This window comes from Polypterus senegalus, chromosome 12 (assembly GCF_016835505.1).
Source record: "Polypterus senegalus isolate Bchr_013 chromosome 12, ASM1683550v1, whole genome shotgun sequence".
Taxonomy (NCBI): Eukaryota; Metazoa; Chordata; class Cladistia; order Polypteriformes; family Polypteridae; genus Polypterus; species Polypterus senegalus.
Genome location: NC_053165.1, coordinates 106914718 through 106937041, shown reverse-complemented (window position 1 = coordinate 106937041; position 22324 = coordinate 106914718). Strand labels below are relative to the sequence as shown.

General features: G+C 39.3%; 1 protein-coding gene across 3 annotated transcripts in view; it reads right to left on the bottom strand.

The window, feature by feature from the left end:
* The window catches only part of fam219b (family with sequence similarity 219 member B), a 43745-nt gene extending 21939 nt beyond the window's left edge, over nt 1-21806 (bottom strand). For all 3 annotated transcript variants that reach the window (XR_005636008.1, XM_039773170.1, XM_039773171.1), the window contains exons 1-2: nt 21548-21806; nt 18532-18631 (exon numbers count right to left, since the gene is read on the bottom strand). Coding sequence is in view for 2 of the 3 variants with exons in the window: in XM_039773170.1 (XP_039629104.1) it covers nt 18532-18631; nt 21548-21598 (151 nt within the window). In the remaining variant the exon portion in view is untranslated. The remainder of the gene's footprint in view (nt 1-18531; nt 18632-21547) is intronic.
* Between the last annotated feature and the right edge of the window lie 518 nt (nt 21807-22324).

Here is a 22324-nt window from a genome sequence, read left to right as displayed (position 1 = left end):
CAAAACAGCCTCAAAAAACAATCATTTTGCTTTATTTAGTACATTCAAAAACTGAAGAGATTTACTTCCAAACTTAAGATATAATAAAACATTGCATATCTGAAATATAATGATATTCTTCATATAACAAAAATGAATTCAGAATAATGTACAGTATTATACTACAATTCTTTTGCGTATATTTAGACATACTGTATGCTACAGAGAGTATTTAAGAGAAACATTCATAATTTGAAGTGCATTTTCAAAGTCAAAGCAAACTTTGTCATCTCAACCATATACAGATAGACAAAATTGCGAAGCTCAGGGTTCACAGTGTAAAAACATGAAGTGCAAATAAAAAATGAAAATTAAATTAAAAATAGAATTAAAGATTAAAATTAAGACACAAACAAGACATTGTAAAAGACAAGATTGATGCAATGTATAGTATAATCCAATCTAGATGCATAAATATATATATGTAATATAATAAATAAATAATAGATATAGATAATACAGAAATTATTAGTGTATGCTAATAGTTGTTTAAGACATGTGTAAACAATTATTTCCTCTTTCCTTGATATATTGTACATTTATTTAAATAATGCATAAAGATGACGCATAAGGGTAGAGTCGAATGAGTCACAATAAACTCCTCAGTATTTACAGCTTTAGGCAAAACTAAAAGAAAACAATGAAGTGTTTTGCTGACTACAGTCTGCTTAAACACAGGCTAACAACATGATTGTACATGCATTTTTGTCTATGATGCATTCTCGGAAGTACCAGGCTCCTAGTACACAGTTATGAAAATGATGACTATTACAGGAAATATATTATATTTTATGATATATTCACTAATATCAAAAACAAAAATCTATGTTTAAAATATTGTAGCAAGCCACAGTATGTAAGTAAAATATTTAAAATCTGGAAATGTGATCACTAGTAAGGAAACAACAGTGCTCCAGGAAGTCTACTCGCATAATAAAGATTTTATACTAAGCACTGTCAAGTTAAAGACTGAACAGATATTTCCTTTAAGTTGCCATTCTATAGTTTCTTTAGACCTGAAACATTAATGCTTAAATTAAGGCTTTGAACTGTACCTTACAAATATGTTTACACTAGGATAGTGTTGGATTGGTACTAAAATTTTGACTTCTATATCAATATTGCTTTCGGACCTCTTTACCAGTACGAAACAGCACTTCCCCCATAACCTCACCACCGGCCATACAAGGTTTCCTTTTAAATTCTCCAATATGTCAAAATTTGCTGTCTTGCGGTTTTGCTGGAGGTATGGTGGTTTGTCCACCATAAGAGTCTAAAGCAGCGGTTCTCAATCTTTCTAGTGCCGCGACCCTTTAATACAATTTCCCATGTTTTGGCGACCCCAACCATAAAATTTTTTTCATTGCTACTTCATAACTTTAATTTTCTACTGTTATGAATCGTAATGTAACTATCTGTTATGCAGGATGTATTTTCATTGTTACAAATTGAATATAATTAAAGTGTAGTGATTAAAAACAAAAACAATATGTAATTATATATTGTGAAAAATCTATTTCTAATTACAAATAAATGAAATTTTGTCTTTATGACTTACATTTATTTGTTTTTCTTCATTGTGTATTGAACTGTATTCACCGTATTCATGTTGTATACTTATGTGAAAATGTGAAAAGCATGGCGTAGAATGGGTAACAATTTTAATATAACAAGAGTAAACTACATTGCTACAAAATTGTTGCGACAGTACACGTAAAAATCCAACGTCAGTGCGAAGGTTGAGGCTGCTTCTTTCTCACCAGATCAGAAATTCTCAGGGCAGTCTTTGCAAGAGCACAACGAAGATCATCTTCTGCAACAAGTCTACTTCTGTATTTAGACTTGATAACTAACAAGCTGGAAAACCCCATTTCGCAAAGATATGTTGTTGAAAACGGAAGAAGAAGTGCGTAAATCCCTGCAATCACGCCATTCGATGTACAGTAATGTAAACAGTTAAAAATAATAAAGTTACGACAATTAAACGGTTGAAATTATTCTGATTCAAATGTCTACGACATCTATCCTCGAATGGTCAATTGTATTAGGCGACCCCTGACGGGTCCACGACCCACAATTTGAGAATTGCTGGTCTAAAGCCTGTCAAACGGGAAGGAGTAGTTTAGGAGGATTGTCCCACATTAGGTCAACAGAGTGCCTCACTGCCTTGCTACAATATGTGGTATTGCTTTAAATTCTCTAGTGCAATGGGGTTCCAAACTTTTAATCTGTAGATCCACATAAGAAAAATCAGTACCATACTAGGACCAAAGAAGAGAATTATTATCAAAATGATAGCGGAGTTACAGTGCATCCGGAAAGTATTCACATCACATCACTTTTTCCACATTTTGTTATGTTACAGCCTTATTCCAAAATGGATTAAATTCATTTTTTCCTCAGAATTCTACACACAACACTCCATAATGACAACGTGAAAACGCTTGCTTGAGATTTTTGCAAATTTATTTTATTAAAATAAAAAAATTGAGAAAGCACATGTACATAAGTATTCACAGCCTTTGCCATGGAGCTCAAAATTGAGCTCAGGTGCATCCTGTTTCTCCTGATCATCCTTGAGATGTTTCTGCAGCTTAATTGGAGTCCACCTGTGGTAAATTCAGTTGATTGAACATGATTTGGAAAGGCACACACCTGTCTATATAAGGTCCCACAGTTGACAGTTCATGTCAGAGAACAAACCAAGCATGAAGTCAAAGTTGTCTGTAGACCTCTAAGACAGGATTGTCTCAAGGCACAAATCTGGGAAGGTTACAGAAAAATTTCTGCTACTTTGAAGGTCCCAATGAGCACAGTGGCCTCCATCATCTGTAAGTGGAAGAAGTTTGAAACCACCAGGACTCTTCCTAGAGCTGGCCGCCATCTACACTGAGCGATTGGGGGAGAAGGGCTTTAGTCAGACAGACGGAAGCCACTCCTTAGTATAAGGCACATGGCAGCCCGCCTGAGTTTGCCAAAGGGCACCTGAAGTACTCTCAGACCATGAGAAAAAAAATTCTCTGGTCTGATGAGACAAAGGTTGAACTCTTTGGTGTGAATGCCAGGCGCCACGCTTTGGAGGAAACCAGGCACCGCTCATCACCAGGCCAATACCATCCCTACAGTGAAGCATGGTGGTGGCAGCATCATGTGGGGATGTTTTTCAGCAGCAGGAACTGGGAGACTAGTCAGGATAAAGGAAAAGATGACTGCAGCAACGTACAGAGACATCCTGGATGAAAACCTGCTCCAGAGCGCTCTTGACCTCAGACTGGCGCGATGGTTCATCTTTCAGCAGGACAATGACCCTAAGCACGCAGCCAAGATATCAAAGGAGTGGCTTTAGGACAACTCTGTGAATGTCCTTGAGTGGCCCAGCCAGAGCCCAGACTTAAATCCGATTAAACATTTCTGGAGAGATCTTAAAATGGCTATGCACCGACGCTTCCCATCCAACCTGATGGAGCTTGAGAGGTGCTGCAAAGAGGAATGGGCGAAACTGGCCAAGGATAGGTATGCCAAGCTTGTGGCATCATATTCAAAAAGACTTGGAGGCTGTAATTGCTGCCAAAGGTGCATCGACAAAGTATTGAGCAAAGGCTGTGAATACTTAAGTACATGTGATTTCTCAGTTTTTTTATTTTATAATATATTTGCAAAAAATTCAAGTAAACTTTTTTCACGTTGTTATTATGGGGTGTTGTGTGTAGAATTCTGAGGAAAAAAATGAACTTAATTTCGGAATAAGGCTGTAACATAACAAAATGTGGAAAAAGTGATGCACTGTGAATACTTTCCGGATGCACTATATAAGGAGACAAATAATAATGGCCTTTCAAGCACACTTTCACGTGAATATTACTAGAACAGAAAAGTGGGAAACAAACAGATTGTTAAAACAACACTCCATCCATCCCAACCTGCTTATTCTGCAGGGTCGCAGGGAAGCTGGTACCTATCCCAGCAAGCATAGGGTGCAAGGCAGAACAATCCATGAACAGGGCACCAGCCTATCGCAGGGAGAATACATATAAACACACACTACGGTCAGTTTAGCATTGCCAATCCAGCTGACCTGCATATCTTTGAACTATGGGAGGACAATGGAGCACTTGGAAAAAACAAACATACAGGTACCGGTCATAAAATTAGAATATCATGACAAAGTTGATTTATTTCAGTAATTACATTCAAAAAGTGAAACTTGTAAATTAGATTCATTCGTTACACACAGACTGATGTATTTCAAATGTTTATTTCTTTTAATTTTGATGATTATAACTGACAACTAATGAAAGTCCCAAATTCAGTATCTCAGAAAATTAGAATATTGTGAAAAGGTTCAATATTGAAGACACCTGGTGCCACACTCTAATCAGCTAATTAACTCAAAACACCTGCAAAAGCCTTTAAATGGTCTCTCAGTCTAGTTCTGTAGGCTACACAATCATGGGGAAGACTGCTGACTTGACAGTTGTCCAAAAGACGACCATTGACACCTTGCACAAGGAGGGCAAGACACAAAAGGTCATTGCTAAAGAGGCTGGCTGTTCAGAGAGCTCTGCGTCCAAGCACATTAATAAATAATAATTAATAGAGAGGGGAAGGACAAGATGTGGTAGGAAAAAGTGTACAAGCAATAGGGATAACCGCACCCTGGAGAGGATTGTGAAACAAAACCCATTCAAAACTGTGGGGGAGATTCACAAAGAGTGGACTGCAGCTGGAGTCAGTGCTTCAAGAACCACCACGCACAGACATATGCAAGACATGGGTTTCAGCTGTCGCATTCCTTGTGTCAAGCCACTCTTGAACAAGAGACAGTGTCAGAAGCGCCTCACCTGGGCTAAAGACAAAACTGCTGCTGAGTGGTCCAAAGTTATGTTCTCTGATGAAAGTAAATTTTGCATTTCCTTTGGAAATCAAGGTCCCAGAGTCTGGAGGAAGAGAGGAGAGGCACAGAATCCACGTTGCTTGAGGTCCAGTGTAAAGTTTCCACAGTCAGTGATGGTTTGGGGTGCCATGTCATCTGCTGGTGTTGGTCCATTGTGTTTTCTGAGGTCCAAGGTCAACGCAGCCATCTACCAGGAAGTTTTAGAGCACTTCATGCTTCCTGCTGCTGACGAACTTTATGGAGATGCAGATTTCATTTTCCAACAGGACCTGGCACCTGCACAAAGTGCCAAAACTACCAGTACCTGGTTTAAGGACCATGGTATCCCTGTTCTTGATTGGCCAGCAAACTCGCCTGACCTTAACCCCATAGAAAATGTATGGGGTATTGTGAAGAGGAAGATGCAATACGCCAGACCCAACAATTCAGAAGAGCTGAAGGCCACTATCAGAGCAACATGGGCTCTCATAACACCTGAGCAGTGCCACAGACTGATCGACTCCATGCCACGCCGCATTGCTGCAGTAATCCAGGCCAAAGGAGCCCCAACTAAATATTGAGTGCTGTACATGCTCATACTTTTCATGTTCATACCTTTCAGTTGGCCAACATTTCTAAAAATCCTTTTTTGCATTGGTCTTAATTGATATTCTAATTTTCCGAGATACTGAATTTGGGACTTTCATTAGTTGTCAGTTATAATCATCAAAATTAAAAGAAATAAACATTTGAAATACATCAGTCTGTGTGTAATGAATGAATCTAATATACAAGTTTCACTTATTGAATGGAATTACTGAAATAAATCAACTTTGTCATGATATTCTAATTTTATGACCGGCACCTGTACACACAGAGAACATGGGACTTGAGCCTAAAACAATTACATTTACAGCTGGGAAAAGATTCCTGATGTGCTGATAGTGGAAATGCTTCGTGCAAGATTTAGTAAAGCTGAAAGAAAGTGTTGGGGTGCAGCACAAGGATGTGAGAAATTTTGCAAGGACAATAAGAAAGGTACATTGACATATGGCATTGCATTAGGAATGATATAATATAAAAATGAATGAATGTAATTTATCTTGCCTCTTTTTTTTTTTTTTTTAAGATTTAAAGTGAGCTCCACCATGAACAAAACATTAGGTTCACTTAATTCAATTAACCAAGTGAAAAAACAAACCAACAAAAATTGTTCCTAAAAATGTAAGCACTGTTTGTATTTAATACAGATGATGGATAAATCTTGGTGGAGACTTTTAAGATGAAGATTAAAATGTTTAATTACGAGGGATATCCAGAAAAAAAGGTTACAACAGCTGTTAATCGAAAAATGAATATATTTCAACCAAATTTACAGGGTATGTTTCAAAATATGTATTCATTTCTCAACATAATCACCGTCAACTTCGATGCACTTCTTCAACCTGGGCACCGGCTTTTTTATACCCTCGTCGAATACGCTCTGCTCCACCTCCGAAAACCACTTCTCAACTGTCTCCTTCACCTCCTCATCGTTGGAAAAACATTTCCCACCCAAGAATTCTTTCAGTTTGGTGAAAAGGTGAAAATCTGAGGGCGCAAGGTCCGGGGAATAGGGTGGGTGGGTAACAATATCCCATCCAAAGGACACAAGCAGGTCCTGAGTCACACGAGTGGTATGGGGCCTGGCGTTGTCGTGAAGGACGGACACACCATGAGTCAGCATTCCCCTCCTTTTGTCTTTAATCTTTTTTTTCAATTTTTTTAGGGTCTCACAATATGTTTCAGCATTGATGGTGGTCCGTTTGGCCATGAAATCCACCAACAAACCCCCTTTTCTGTCCCAAAAGACAGATGCCATAATCTTCCGCTCTGAAAACTGAACTTTGAATTTTTTGGCTGATGGAGAATGGGTATGGCGCCATTGTTGGGACTGCCTTTTGGACTCAGGAGTATAGTGACATACCCAAGTTTCGTGTCCAGTCACAATAGAGTCAAGGAACACCTCACCCTCGATTTCATAACGCTGAAGAAATTCACGTGCAGCCAAAAGCGATTTTGGCATGTTCTGAGTCAACATTTTTGGCACCCATCTTGCACTCAGCTTCCTGTAATCAAGTTTTTCTGAGATAATTTCACCCATGAGACTGCGTGAGATGTGTGGGAACATTTCATGAAGGGTGTCAATCGTCACACAACGATCACTGCAAATTTTTTCATCAACTTGCTGCAGAAGCTCTTCTGAAACGAGAGACAGCCTCCCACTCCTTTCTTCATCATGAGTGTCAGTGCAACCTTCTTTGAACGACCTAACCCACTTGTAAACATGCTGACGTGACATTACCTCAGGTCCATAAGTTTCCACAAGCTGACGATGGATCTCGCCGGATTCGCGACGCAAAGTGAGGAACTTGATGACCGAACGAATCTCGTGATCGGCGGTAGGTGGAGCAAACGCCTCAGCAGAGGTTGACGAACTCGTTTGCCGTGATGACATTTCACAACTGACTGACGCGGTCCCGGGCTTATTTTGACCGTTAGAACCCCCTACACGCAGGTATGCCAACCCTCCAGGGCACTTGTAACCTTTTTTTTCTGGATATCCCTCGTAAATATACTGACGTCTTGCTTAATGTCTGTTGATCTCAACCTTTGATCGTACAGTTCTCAGTGGTCTAACTAGTACGTCCTTCACAATACCAGTTGTTGGATATATATCAGACCACTTTCATATAGCCCGATGAGGAGGAATTCTTCATAAAAAGGCATATTAAACTTAATGCAAAATGTTCTTTGCACTTCTGCTTTCGATCTGTATTCAGTGTATACCATAACAGAGAACATCCAATGAGCCACAGAGGAGTAGCGCATTGCCACCAAAGCTGCATTTTGCACTATATGCATACCCCCACCCAATTCACTCGCTCTTCATAACACCTTGAAAAATTCACATCCTTGTCCTGCATCTGCTCTTTTCATTTTAAGATTTCAATCTACAACCATAGTCTCTTCACTTCACAAGCTCGTCTGTCAGCTCCTCCTCTCTGTCCTCTAATATGTGCCTTTTCTGTCAGTCACCTCAGACTTGCCATTTAATTTGTTGTGAAATGGAAATTGAAAAAGATTATTTTTTTGCCACAGGTTAAAAAAAAAAAAGCTCTCTGATGCACCAATGGCATTATTTCAAATACTGCTGTGAAAAAATACAATAAATAGCAACAGACACATTACTTGGCACTTGGATGAGCATTTGTAATTTTACTACAAAATGATGTGCATCCCATCACAAACATTAGTGATTAAGAAACCCTGCTCTAGTGCATCAAAAGCAGTGCAGGCGTGTTCATCCCCATATATATATATATATATATATATATATATACATATATATATATATATATAAACTGCTCAAAAATTAAAGGAACACTTTGAAAACACATCAGATCTCAATGGGAAAAAGAAATCCTCCTGGATATCTATACTGATATAGACTGGGTAATGTGTTAGGAACGAAAGGATGCCACATCGCTTGATGGAAATGAAAATGATCAACCTACAGAGCCCTGAATTCAAAGACGCCCCAAAAATCAGAGTGAAAAATTATGTGGCAGGCTAGTCCATTTTGCCAAAATTTAATTGCAGCAACTCAAAATTGTATGCAGCACTTTGTATGGCCCCTGTGTTCTTGTATACATGCCTGACAACATCGGTGCATGCTTCTAATGAGATGACAGATGGTGTTGTGGGGATCTCCTCCCAGATCTGGACCAGGGCATCACTGAGCTCCTGGACAGTCTGAGGTGCAACCTGGTGGCATTGGATGGACCAAAACATAATGTCCCAGAGGTGTTCTATTGGATTTAGGTCAGGAAAGTGTGGTGGCCAGTCAATGGTATCAATTCCTTCATCCTCCAGGAACTGCCTGCATACTCTCACCACATGAGGCCAGGAATTGTCGTGCACCAGGAGCCACTGTACCAGCATAGGGTCTGACAATGGGTCCAAGGATTTCATCCTGATACCTAATGGCAGCCAAGGTGCCTTTGTCAAGCCTGTAGCGGTCTGTGTGACCCTCCATGGATATGCCTCCCCAGACAATCATTAACCCACCACCAAACTGCTCATGCTGAATGATGTTACAGGCAGCATAATGTTCTCCATGGCTTCTCCAGACCCTTTCACTTCTGTCACGTGCTCAGGGTGAACCTGCTCTCATCTGTAAAGCACAGGGCACCAGTGGTGCATCTGCCAATTCTGGTATTCTATGGCGAATGCCAATCGAGCTGCATGCTGCTGGGCAGTGAGCTCAGGGCCCATTAGAGGACATGGGGCCCTTGGGTCACCCTCATGAAGTCTTTCTGGTTGTTTGGTCAGAGACATTCACACCAGTGGCCTGCTGGAGGTCATTTTGTAGGGCTCTGGCAGTGCTCATCCTGTTCCTCCTGCCCAAAGGAGCAGATACTGGTCCTGCTGATGGGTTATGGACCTTCTATGGCCCTCTCCAGCTCTCCTAGAGTAACTGCTTGTCTCCTAGAATCTCCTCCATGCCCTTGAGACTGTGCAGGAGACACAGCAAACCTTCTGGCAATGACACGTATTGATGTGCCATCCTGGAGAAGTTGGACTACCTGTGCAACCTCTGTAGGGTCCAGGTATGCCTCATGCTACCAGTAGTGACACTGACTGTAGCCAAATGCAAAACTAGTGAAGAAACAGTCAGAAAAGATGAGGAGGGAAAATGTCAGTGGCCTCCACCTGTTAAACCATTCCTGTTTTGGGGGTCATCTCATTGTTGCCCCTCTAGTGCATCTGTTGTTAATTTCATTAACACCACAGCAGCTGAAACTGATTAACAACCCCTCTGCTACTTAACTGACCAGATTAATATCCCATAAGTTTCATTGACTTTATGCTATACTCTGATTAAAAGTGTTCCTTTAATTCTTTTGAGCAGTATATATATATATATATATATATATATATATATATATATATATATATATATATATATATATATATATATATATATATGGCGTTCAAAGTCTGATTCACAATCTGATTGTATGGGTGGTTACCTACCAGGTTGGTCAATAAGAAAGGTACATTGACACATGGCATTGCATTAGGAATGATGTAATACAAAAATGAATGAATGTAATTTATGTTGCCTCTTTTTTTTTTTAGATTTAAAGTGAGCTCCACCATGAACAATACATTTATTTAAACAAGTCTGCAAACAGTTTAATATTCCATAGGTTCACTTAACAATTCAATTAACCAAGTGAAAAAACAAACCAACAAAAATTGTTCCTAAAAATGTAAGCACTGTTTGTATTTAATACAGATGATGGATAAATCTTGGTGGAGACTTTTAAGATGAAGATTGAAATGTTTAATTACGAGGGATATCCAGAAAAAAAGGTTACAACAGCTGTTAAAAATCGAAAAATGAATATATTTCAACCAAATTTACAGGGTATGTTTCAAAATATGTGTTTATTTCTTAACATAATGCGCCAACTTTGATGCACTTCTTCAGCCTGGGCACCGGCTTTTTTATACCCTCGTCGAATACGCTCTCCTTCACCTCCTCATAGTTGGAAAAACATTTCCCACCCAAGAATTCTTTCAGTTTGGTGAAAAGGTGAAAATCTGAGGGCGCAAGGTCCGGGGAATAGGGTGGGTGGGTAACAATATATTGATTCACAATCTGATTGTATGGGTGGTTATCTACCAAGTTGGTCTGCAAGTCGACAAACATCCACCACAGGTGCCCTCTCAGTTGCGAGAAGCAGATTATAGAATGTTACATAGTAAACTGTCAAATAATGCAGAGTACGCGACACATGTTTCGCCCTATTTTGGGCTCATCAGGCGTACACACTCCACTGCACCCTTCATTGGGGATCGAACTTCAGACGTCAGACAAACGCACTTCGTTTGTGACATTGTGAGAAAAAAAAGGCTAACTAGATCACAGCCAGAGTTTTCCAGTGGCTCGCGCGTTTGATTGTGCGTGCGGGATGACCTGTGTGTCAATTAAGTGGCAAATGCCATAGGTGGGATATATGATAGACTAACGTTTAAAAAAATTATTTTTTCGATGCAACGTAATCTACCTGCACTACCTTTGCGATCTACCGGTCGATCATGATCAACGCATTGGGCACCCCTGGTCTAGAGCATGTCAGAGAGGCAAAGAAGGAAGAGCTGGGCAATAAGTTTTCTAAAACTACTGTTTACTTCCAGTACACAAATTACGGAAATGTTGGTGCTGTACCATTTTAAAATTGGGGTTTTCAGCACAGGTAGTCCCCAGGTTACGAACATCTGACCTACAACTTACGGACGGGGCTGCAGCTGCGACGCACGCGCCTCAGTAACTGCCACTTCGTCATCTTTGGCCAGGGGACACTGCAAATGGTGGCTGGACAGAGGCTGGAGGGGGGCGATTTCGCTGCTTGCACAGTGTAGTGTCCCTCGAGCGGCTCCCAGTGGCAAGTGGTGACCTGTGGTCACCGGGGCCACAGCTATTGCTCGTGTGCAGGACGGAGGCTGGATGGAGCGGAGGGGGGAGTTTCACTGACTGCCCACCACACACGGCTGCCCCGTTCGTTCTCAGTGGGCGGTTGGTAATGCTGCAAGCATTACGGGGCAGCGGGGGGTAGCATTGTAGGGTGGCTGTCTGTTGAATGGAGGTGGTGGTGGGCTATTCACTATCCGCCTTTGGCCGCACCGTGTTCGTTTTCGGTGGGGGGACGCTGCAGGCAGTATACTGTAGTGGAGGTGACTGTGTGGTGGGCGGGTTTTGAACCCCCCCTCGCCACCCTATTCATTCTCAATAGCAAGCCTGCTTGTACTGTTACGCACATAGCAGGAAGTTGTCTCTTTTCAGTACATCAGACATGTTGACAACGGGTGCCTTCCTGCTGTGATAGCATGTACAGTGCTGTGCAGAAGAGCTCATGTTAACCTTTTGTCTTCACCCTTCAAGAATGTCTCTGAAACATAAATCTGATGCAAGTGCTAGTGATACAGTATAGAAGAGAAACACCATCACCATGGAAAATAAAGTAGAAATAATATAAACTAACACTGCAACAGTTCGCTCTATAGCGCTACTAACCGATCGCTAAAAACACATTATTTTAATGAGTTTTAAGCACAGGGAAAAAAAAAATTAACATTTGAAAAATCCGTAATTTAATAAACAATCAAGAAAAGTAACATTGCAACAATGCATAAGCGCACCTGTGTGTGTGTGTCTCTCAGACGCGCCTGTGTGTGTGTGTGTCTCTCTCTCTCTCTCTCTTCACAGTGAATGCACAGGGAGAGACTGAACACGTGCGGCCCCACGCATACGCACTTCACCAGAAGACACACACACAGACACCTGGACGTACACAGGGGTTTTATTAAAGAGGATGTACCTGTTCCGACTTACAAACAAATTGTACAAACCTACAGTCCCTATCTCATACGTAACACGGGGACTGCCTGTACATTTTTAGTACTAGTATAACAAACAACACTACACGAGAATAGGTTGTAAATGACACCTAGGAAAATAATTTGGATGTCAGCGTCAGCAGTCTTTGTGCTCTAGAAACCAAGTTACTGGGACTATTCTATGACATTTCTGATCATAAAATAATTTACTATGATAGCAACTGATGAGAAAAATTCATAATTAATTGAAGATTTACAGTATTTGAAGGTTCCTCTAGAATGCCCCTCTCTCTTGCAAGATTTACGTCAAAAAGTAAATAGCACATCGTCATCTCATAACAGGGTTAAGTTTTGAGTTTGGTATTTTTCATTCCAGCCGTTTCAGCTCTACACTGTCCTCAAGAAACCATGACACATACTCATCATCAAGCTATTGATGTTTTCGGTATCATGAGACATTAAAATTTCAAGATCTGTCAAAAAACTGAGACTGAAAGTTTTCACAAATCTAAAGCTTTCGCTCCTCCCCCATAGAGGATAGGTTATGATGGGGGAGAGCACAAAGCAAAAATACATGAAAATTATTTTGTATAACATTGTTTACTCTGTAAACATAATTACTAAGTACTGTATATGAAGTAGTGTATAATTCCTATAAATTAGGATTTTTTTAGATTATTTAAAGTAACAGACTGTAATACCACTTAGACTCAGTATATATTTAATCAGAATATTCTGTAACAAACTTACCAATCCATTCGTCTTATGTAAATTAATATTATATTACAACAATATGCAGCATTGTGCACAAGGCAGAAGCTAAACCTGGTTGGAACATGGTGAAAACATTCAGTTTCCAATAATGTTAATCTTTCAATTATCCTTTTGTCTTTGAAGCAGTGTTCTTTTTTTTTACATTAAAAACACATTTTCTGATCAAATACAAAAGTATTTCTAATATTCCACATTGTACAAAAATATGTATCTATTCATTTTTCTAACCTGCTTATTCAGTTCATGTCCATGTGGGGCCAGTGCAGGGCATAATGGAAGGGAAGTAATGCTGAAATGTTGGGCAATCTAATACAAGTCATACACATGCTACAACATGCCACATTGCAGAGGTGTTTGAATATATGTTATTGTACCTCTACTAAGTTTGATTTGGCTAAAATCAACAGGGTGGGGATATAAACTTCACAATTCAAACAAAATAGTTTTATAAGTCCATTGTCACGTAATTTGAATGTAAAAATTGTTAGAGGGCAGATGGTGGAACTGTGACAAAGTACTTTAGAGTTTTCAAGTACACTATGAATGACAAAAAATGTAAGTTATTAAAAAAATTCCCTAAGGACAAGTAATAAAATAAAAATGTAAATATATTCTCTGCATAACAATTAAAATAATTCTCACATCACTTCAAATAACACATTAACCCTCAAACATAGTAATTTAGCCTTAGCTGTACACCTTAAAGCAAAGTACTGATTGCTATTATTCCATTGATTTCAAGGCAATTATTACATAAAACTAATTGTTAAAAAAAATATAATAAAGGGTAAAATAAGTGATTTCATCATATTTACACACACACACATACAGTTGTGCTTAAAAGTTTGTGAACCCTTTAGAATTTTCTATATTTCTGCATAAATATGACCTAAAACATCATCAGATTTTCACTCAAGTCCTAAAAGTAGTATAAAGAGAAACCAGTTAAACAAATGAGACAAAATATTATACTTGGTCATTTATTTATTAAGGAAAATAATCGAATACAAGGGGTATCATTGCAAAAGAAGCCCAAACCAAAAAAGACAGATGGCAAAAAGTGGCCGACAAATTAAATGCTAAGTAGTGTGGATTGTTTCATTTCCTATGTGTCAGATTAATTATTATTTAATATGTCATAATTCCAGATAGGGCTGTTCGATATAACGATATATATCGGATGACAATATGAAAACGTCTATCGCTGCACATTACGCTATCGTTTGTTTCATGGTGTCGCAAAATAAACCGTTTATGGCAATATTTTTTTCATTGTTTTGATGGCCACCACGTGGATGCAGACACACTAGCATGGCTGATGAAGACGAGGCAACACCAGGTAGCTCCACACAGAAGGACCTTGTTCCTAAACGAGGGGCTACCTCTGTAGTATGGAGATGGTTTGGATTTGAAGAGTCGGACACGGACCAGAAAACGGTACTGCGCAAATTATGCTGCAAACCGATCGCTACCACAGACTCCAACACGACAAACCTCTTCTACCACCTCCGCAAAAAGCACGTGAGCGAGCATGCAGAGAGTTTACAACTGAGAGGCAAAAAAGAGCCGTCAGGTGCTCAAAATACACCACGGACTCAAACCTTAGAACAGGCTTTTGCCCATGGGACGGCTTATAAGAAAGACTCGCAAGATGGAAGGACATAACAGCGCCATTTCAACTTACATGTGCAAAGATATGGTCCCCTTTACACCGTTGAGAAAGAGGGGTTTCGCATTAATAAAACTGCTCGACTCCAGGTACATAATTCCCAGCCAAAACATTTCACACAAGTTGAGTTGCCTCGCTTATATTACAGTGTAGGGCCAAAGTAGAGGATGAAGTCCACAACACTGCATACTACGCTGCAACAACAGATATGTGGACGAGCCGCATAACGCATCCTTATATGAGCTTGACAGTGCATTTCATCCGAGACTGGACACTCTACAGTCGATGTTTGCAGACAAGTTATTTTCCTGATGATCATACAGGAGAAATGATAGCCAGAGGCCTCAGGGAAGCTCTTGAGTCGTGGGGACTGCATGAGGATCGTCTAGTGTGTGTCACTACGGATAATGCTGCAAACAACATCCTTGCACTTTAGCTGAATGAGTGGACACGCTTACAGTGTTTTGGTTACCGTCTCCATCTAGCCATTGGTTCAGTAATAATAAACAATAGCAGGCCACGTAGGATATTACAGTTGTAAAGGTACTATTTAAACGAGCATGTTAAAAGCTTGGAAGATTAATTGCTACCAAAACAATTTGCTTAAGGCATAATTTTCCTGCAGTGTTTGCTGTCAGTGTTAATCTTGTTAAAATTACGCTTATGCCACAACAGATCAGAAATTCGCTAACGAGTTACATGATCGCCTCGTGCTTGGGGCTGGACGGCATCAACACGCTAGCCGCCCAGTCCCACGCAACGGGCGATCAGCTGTAACTCATTAACGGAGATTTGCCACACTACGATGTGCAAATTAACATTTTACTAGAATGTAGCCTAAAAAATGTTACTTCTGCCTTAAAGTGGTTTTGACAGTTAATGTTAGACTTGTATTTATTTTGTTTAAAGGGTTTATTGGCCTTATATAGTTTAGTTGTTAGTGCTTTGATCCTTTTATATTTAATATATGTTGTGAGAGTTATTGCTGCTACAGTTCACATTTTGTTTATGTCAGGCATTTTATATAGCAGTATTTTATATTGGGCCTTTAGTAATTTGTTTTTGAAAAGTGTTTTATATTTGATACATTAACATTTTATGTTTACATTCTAAGTCAAACATTTGCTCAAATGTTCTAAATAAAAGAACAGAAATAATTACAAGTTGAGTACTTCTCATTTTTGATTTTTTTAATTTAAATGAAAAAAAAGGAGTGGTGATTATATAAACTATTCACTGAATACAAAGAAAATGTACTATATCGTGATATCGGGATATGAAATGAAATATCGGGATATAAGATTTTGGTCATATCGCACAGCCCTAATTCCAGATCAAACGAGAGCACAAGGAGAACATGGGAACTGGTTAAAGTGAAATACAAGAATATACTTCAAACTGGTAAATATTGGTATGTAACTATTTAAAGAATTGTTGACATAAAGAATCATATATAATATAAAAAAAACATTCATTTTAAAACAAATAAGAAGGCAGACAAGCAAAAAACAGGTGGGAGTCCACGCGGTCCAGACCTAACCCCTGCAGAAGAGTTGGCTCTCCAGCAAAATGCCCATTGCCCTGTTTCTGAGGGCATTCCAGGGGGAAGCTCCTCTTCAGAACCAGTGGCAGGATGCAGTGGTCACTTCATTTCAGGTAAAGGATGGTCACTGCATATATTTGTCCTCAATGTGTGCCATAGGTATGTTCCATATAGCCCTCTTTTTTTGTTGGGTCAGTTGCGGGGAATGTCATATCCCTAGAACCTGTGTCTGACCAACACGATATTGACAAAGGTCAAATATTTGATGAAGACACTGTGTCTGATTATTCATCAGGAGGAGAGGTACATTTTCCAAATAATGTTTGATCAAACTCCACTCTGATCAGTCCTATGTGCCCCAATCACATTAGGAAATCCTGGGTAATAAGAATGTTAGGCTGATTGTGAGATTCTTTGGTGTACTGTGGGTGTTTTTGCCTGTGTTTTACCAACCTGCAATTGCATGAAACGCTTCTTTTATTGTCTGCACACGCAGGTGTCCAGGAAACAATACAAAAACCTGAAGGAAATATTTCAGAGCCAAACAGACTTTACGAATTGCCTGGCAAAGTGCATTTTTAGATAGATTTTCCGCATTGCCTACAGTATATAAAAAACGTGCCGCTTGCAAAAAACCTCAAAGCAATGCATACTGTCCATGTGGTTGTGAGAGCCCAACTTTGCCTAGTTTGACTTCGAATATAAGGTGCTAATAAATCTTTAAGGTACAATATCCACCCTACCCAAGGGCTAAAGCGGTATCTTTAAAAAAGAATTTCCTCCGGGAGCAATTAAAGATCTTGTCGGTCACGCAAAACCCTCTCTATATGAAATTCTCTTCTTATAATTTGCGCACTGATATCAATTGGTCGCTCATTCATGAACAGCGAAGCCATGACTGAATGAATTCCATGTACAGACACTGATTAAATATGTGAGCTAATACTTGTTTACATAGAACAAACCTGCTCCGAGCAGGTTTGAGGATTTGGATGTGCTGCTATGACAACACATCCAGCAAGAAAAACCAACAGATCCAGGATCATGTCCAATCGTCAACAATTACATCCGGCTAAACGAGTAATCCACGTACGAAAAATCACCCCTGGTCTGCAACAGTGAAAACATCTCACAAACTAGATGTATTCCACCAAAGATGCCTCCAGAGAATCCTTAAGATCACAAGGTTGGATCACATGACAAACTGGGAAATACTGAACCAAACAGGACTACAGAGTCCACAGGATTCCGTGGAAGAACGCAGACTTAAGTTTTCAGGGCACATCTTTTGGTTGACCGAAAGTTGTCCAGCTCGCGTTTTGAAGGAGTTGGAGCACACCGAAGGATAGCAGCAGAGGGAATATCACAGAAAGACTTGGAGAGCAACATTACAACAAGACATGCAAGCTTGTGATATAATTTGGAAAGAATCAACTCAACTGGCCACTGACAGAGCTTGATGGTCACCTTTTGCTGCTTGATGTCCCACTACATGCGGGAGGAACTAAGGTCTAAGGTAAGTATGCCGGCACTGCACCCTGTCAGACATTTTATCTGAAGGTCTGCTAACACTTTTACAAAAGCATAGCTGAACAAGTTGCAGCTCAAGATGGTACTAGGTAGAAATTTCGTGTGCTCTAATCAGTAAAAACTAGCTTCAAGTTTTAATTTAACACCAACCCACTAAACTGACGCTCTTAATACACTGCATGCAGTAATCACTTTGTAAAACACATTTTTTTTTTTGAAAAGTATAACATCACAAGGTGATGTACATTCACTATGGTAAAAACTAGTTACATCTTTATTTAAAACATGTGTTCACTTCTAACACAAAATCTTCTACAGGAAGGGCAGGATGTGGATTAGTTTCCTCCCCTGTAATTTCCTTTTCCTTCTGAAGTACTAGGGTGTTGTACCGTGTTAGCCATTATGGATGTAATGAGAAGTCAAGTAAAATGACACATTTTATTGGCTAACTAAAAATATTATAATATGCAAGCTTTCCAGGCAACTCAGGCCCCTTCTTCAGGCAACGTCTAGAGTATGTTTTTAATAAAATGGAATTCAAAAATATTTTTACACAGGTTTACTTATAATACAAACCAAGAAGAGGTTTGTTTTCTAGTTATTTACATAAGTTAAGTTATTACATGGTACCATCAGAAAATGCAAAACACTTACGAAGCTTGAGATGAAGCAGTGCTGACTTCGACATGATATAAGGGCCTTTTTTCTCCACAGACTTTGATGCACCCCCTGTTTTTTCTATGTAGTGTGAATCCTAAAAAGAAGGCCCAATATTAAACACATAATGACAATAATCAGTATTAATTAGGCTAGATGTTAATTTTTTTTCTACTTCTGAACTTTAAGCATGTTCAAGTTCACAATTGGTTTTCAACATAATGCTATTCACTTGAACACTCATTGCATTCATTTCTTCAATTTAATACAGAAATAAATTCAGTGAATGTGAACTTATTAGAAACATTGTTAGTTGTTTGTACAGTAACACAGAGTAAAAGTGGCTAATAATGGTTCTATCAGGGTTTTCATTTTATCACATCATGCAGACCTTAGAGACACTGGTGCTAGACTATACGAGTCCAATTGTGTTAGACCACCTGGAGACCACCTGCAGTTTGCCTATCAGACACGGCTTGGAGGATGCAATTATCTGTCTGCTCCATGAGGCTTATTCTCACCTGGACAAAGCTGGCAGGACTGTGAGGATTTTGTTTTTTGATTTCCTCAGTGCCTTCAATACCACATATCCATTGCTGTTGGAAATGGAAAACTCAGAGACATGGAGGTAAATAAGCCTGTGGTGTCCTGAATAATGAACTATCTGTCAGGCAGACCTCTTTTTGCGAGACTCAAGTACTGTGTTTCTGATACGGATGTGAGCAACACTGGAGCACCACAAAGGAAAAGTCCCGTCTCCTTTCTCTTCACTCTGTACACCTCATACTATTAAATATAACATCAGGACATGTTACTTGCAGAATTTCTCTGATGATTCTGCACTTATGGGGTGCATTGATAAAGGGGATTCGATGGAGTATAGGAGTCAGGTGGAGAACTTTGCTTCTTGGTGCAAAGATTATTGTCTGCAACTTAACATCAACAACAACAAAGAAATGATTATTGACTTTCATCGCAACAAAAGCCTCCATGCCCAGTTGTTACTCAGGGAGTGGATATGGAGGTGGTGCAGTTCTACAAGAACCTGGGGATGCTCATTAATAACAGGTCAGACTGCTCTTGGAACCCAAAGGAACCATATAAGAAATGGCAGCACAGGCTCTTTTTCCTCAGGACAGTGTTCTGTCAATATGGGAACTGGCATCCTCCACATCTTCTACAAAAGGCAACTTTGTATGCTGTGGCGTGCTGGTCTGGTAACATCAACTTCGAGAGACTCCTCAGGGCAAGCTCAGTTAGAGGAAGCTCTCTGGACCCCGAGGAGGAAGTAACAAAGGAGAGAATTAAACCCAAACTGAGCGCCATTATGAACAAAGCTGCCCATCCCCTCTCTCTGACACACTAACACTGAGGACTTTCAGCCAACAAATTATTCAGCAGAAGTGTGTAAAGAATCGCTACGTGGGCACCTTTATACCAACAGCAATATAACTGCATTACGTGTCACTGGGACTGCCAAGTCATAAGTTTTTCTTTCTTATCAATTTTCTTGCTTTTTAGTCATTCTGGTGTGTGTTCACACCATAGTGAGTGAGTGTTTGTGTATATATATATATTCTTCTTGCCTGAAGAAGGGGCCTGAGTTGCCTCGAAAAGCTTGCATATTGTAATCTTTTTAGTTAGCCAATAAAAGGTGTCATTTTGCTTGGCTTTTCTCTACATTTATCTACATATTTATGTATTTATTTATTCATTTAAAGAGCTTCTGTAAAAAGGCAAACTTTCACCCTAGGGACAAACAAAGGTCTACTTATCTGTCTTAATCCTGCTTCCAGTCTTTGTTGCTATGGAATATGCATGTTCTCCTTGTGTCTACATTGGGTTTCTTCCCACATCTACAAAGACATGCATGTGAAGACAAACTGCCCCTGTGTGCAGGAGTAGGTTCTTCAATTTACTGGGACCCCATCAGGGATTGTCTCCCTTCTCAAATCTACAGTGAACTCAGCAGGTCAGAGAATGTTACATTATTTTTTTCTGTAGTTATAATAACAAATAGAAGCATATAATAACATTACACAAGTTAGAAACATTACAAATGGAATACCAGAGTTAAATATTATCACGATAACCAGAAAACAGTGGAGAACTAAACAGTTGTCGTTGTCTCATATTGTGAATTACTAGTCGACAAAATTAATTTAAGTTGTGTGTGTGAGAGTGAGTGTGTTTTGCATTATAACTGGAAAGCATTGAAATTAATGGATACAGTCATCATTCGTAAAAGCTGATGAAAAAAAGCACTTTTGGAAACAAAATAACGATTTACCTCCAGCTTTCTGAAAACGCCCCCAACCCCCGATTATATGTGGTCTCACTAAAATGAACAGTAGTACTGTAAATGGACTTCGAGAGCAAAATATACAACGGCGCCACCTTCAGGAAAGCATACGCCCAAGATCAAACTGTTTTCTACTCTAAAACCTAAGAAATCTGCAAAGCAAACATTTTGTTTAATACATACTTCTGTAACTTAATCTTCTAACTACCCCTGAATTAGACATAACAAGGAGTCGTCTTGCAGTCTGCCAAAGCGCCAATTATGCTATTATAAGCAAGAGCAGGTACACAAAAGAAATACGCTCATTCGTCATTGCCTGGAATGTCAGAAAGTTCGCCAAGAAAATGTTACTTTTAATAATTCATGAAGAGGTTTCATTTTTGAATAACATTAAACAACTGACAGTAGCCAAAGCAACACTGCACAATAACCATGCCAAAAAAAAAAACAATACTAAAAAACATTAAAATAAAAACGGTGCGGCTTTGCTAATTACTCCGAAATGTCAACCACAACAGAATCTGAATGTAACAGTAAGGCTCAATAATACAATGGTTATTTTTGTAACGGTTAGGCGGCTTATGTTTATGTTGTACAGGCTTTAAAACATGCAAGAGTGGCAATAACTCAACCCTCTTTTCTATTAACCACATTAAATATGGAATTGTATACAATTCCTCCATTATACATTTTAAGTAAACAAACACACACCTGCTTCTTTTGAGTGTCCGGTTTTCTCGCAGGTAAATCCCTTTCCTCCATAACTGTTTTCTTTTTGTCCTTTGCTTTTTTTCAAGCTGCTTTCATGTCCATCTACATGCTGTCATGTTGAGCCAGTAAATAAATTATTAAAAAATCTTCCGAAACGTCTTCTCCGAACTTTCGCAACATGTTTGTGGCGACTTCACAACTGACGTTAACTCCGTTTCCGTCCTTACCTCGCTGTGCAGCGGAAATGGATTCCCCCTGCCCTTGCCACCAGCGAACATAACGGTTCCGAGTGCCGAGGGTCCTTCGCGAAAAATTAACCTTTAGATGGTTGCTGGTTTCTGGCTGTTTACATTTAAGACTAAAGTGCTATAGCTTACAATGCACAACGTAATTAATGTTAGTTAACTCATTTTTAAACTAACTTACATAAAACAACTTTGTGAAAGGCATACTTCTACAAGTTGTGTAGTAAAAAAGTGAAATCCTGTAAACTTCAGTTTTCTCAGTGTACTGCGTGGTTTTAGGCGTTTTTGACTTAATTTCGACACTATGGGAGATAAACATTGAATGGTATACAATTCTCCCTTTATACAATTTGAGTACAATGAGATGCTTTCAAGAAGGGGCTGCCTTTCCATTTTAAACTAAAACTATAAGATGAACAAATATTCACTTAAAATTTAATTGGTCTTCTAGTGAAAACAAATATATACTTATTTACATTGTTCATTCATGTGAACCACCTTGCAGAAGGTTCCCCAGGTGTAGAACACGTCA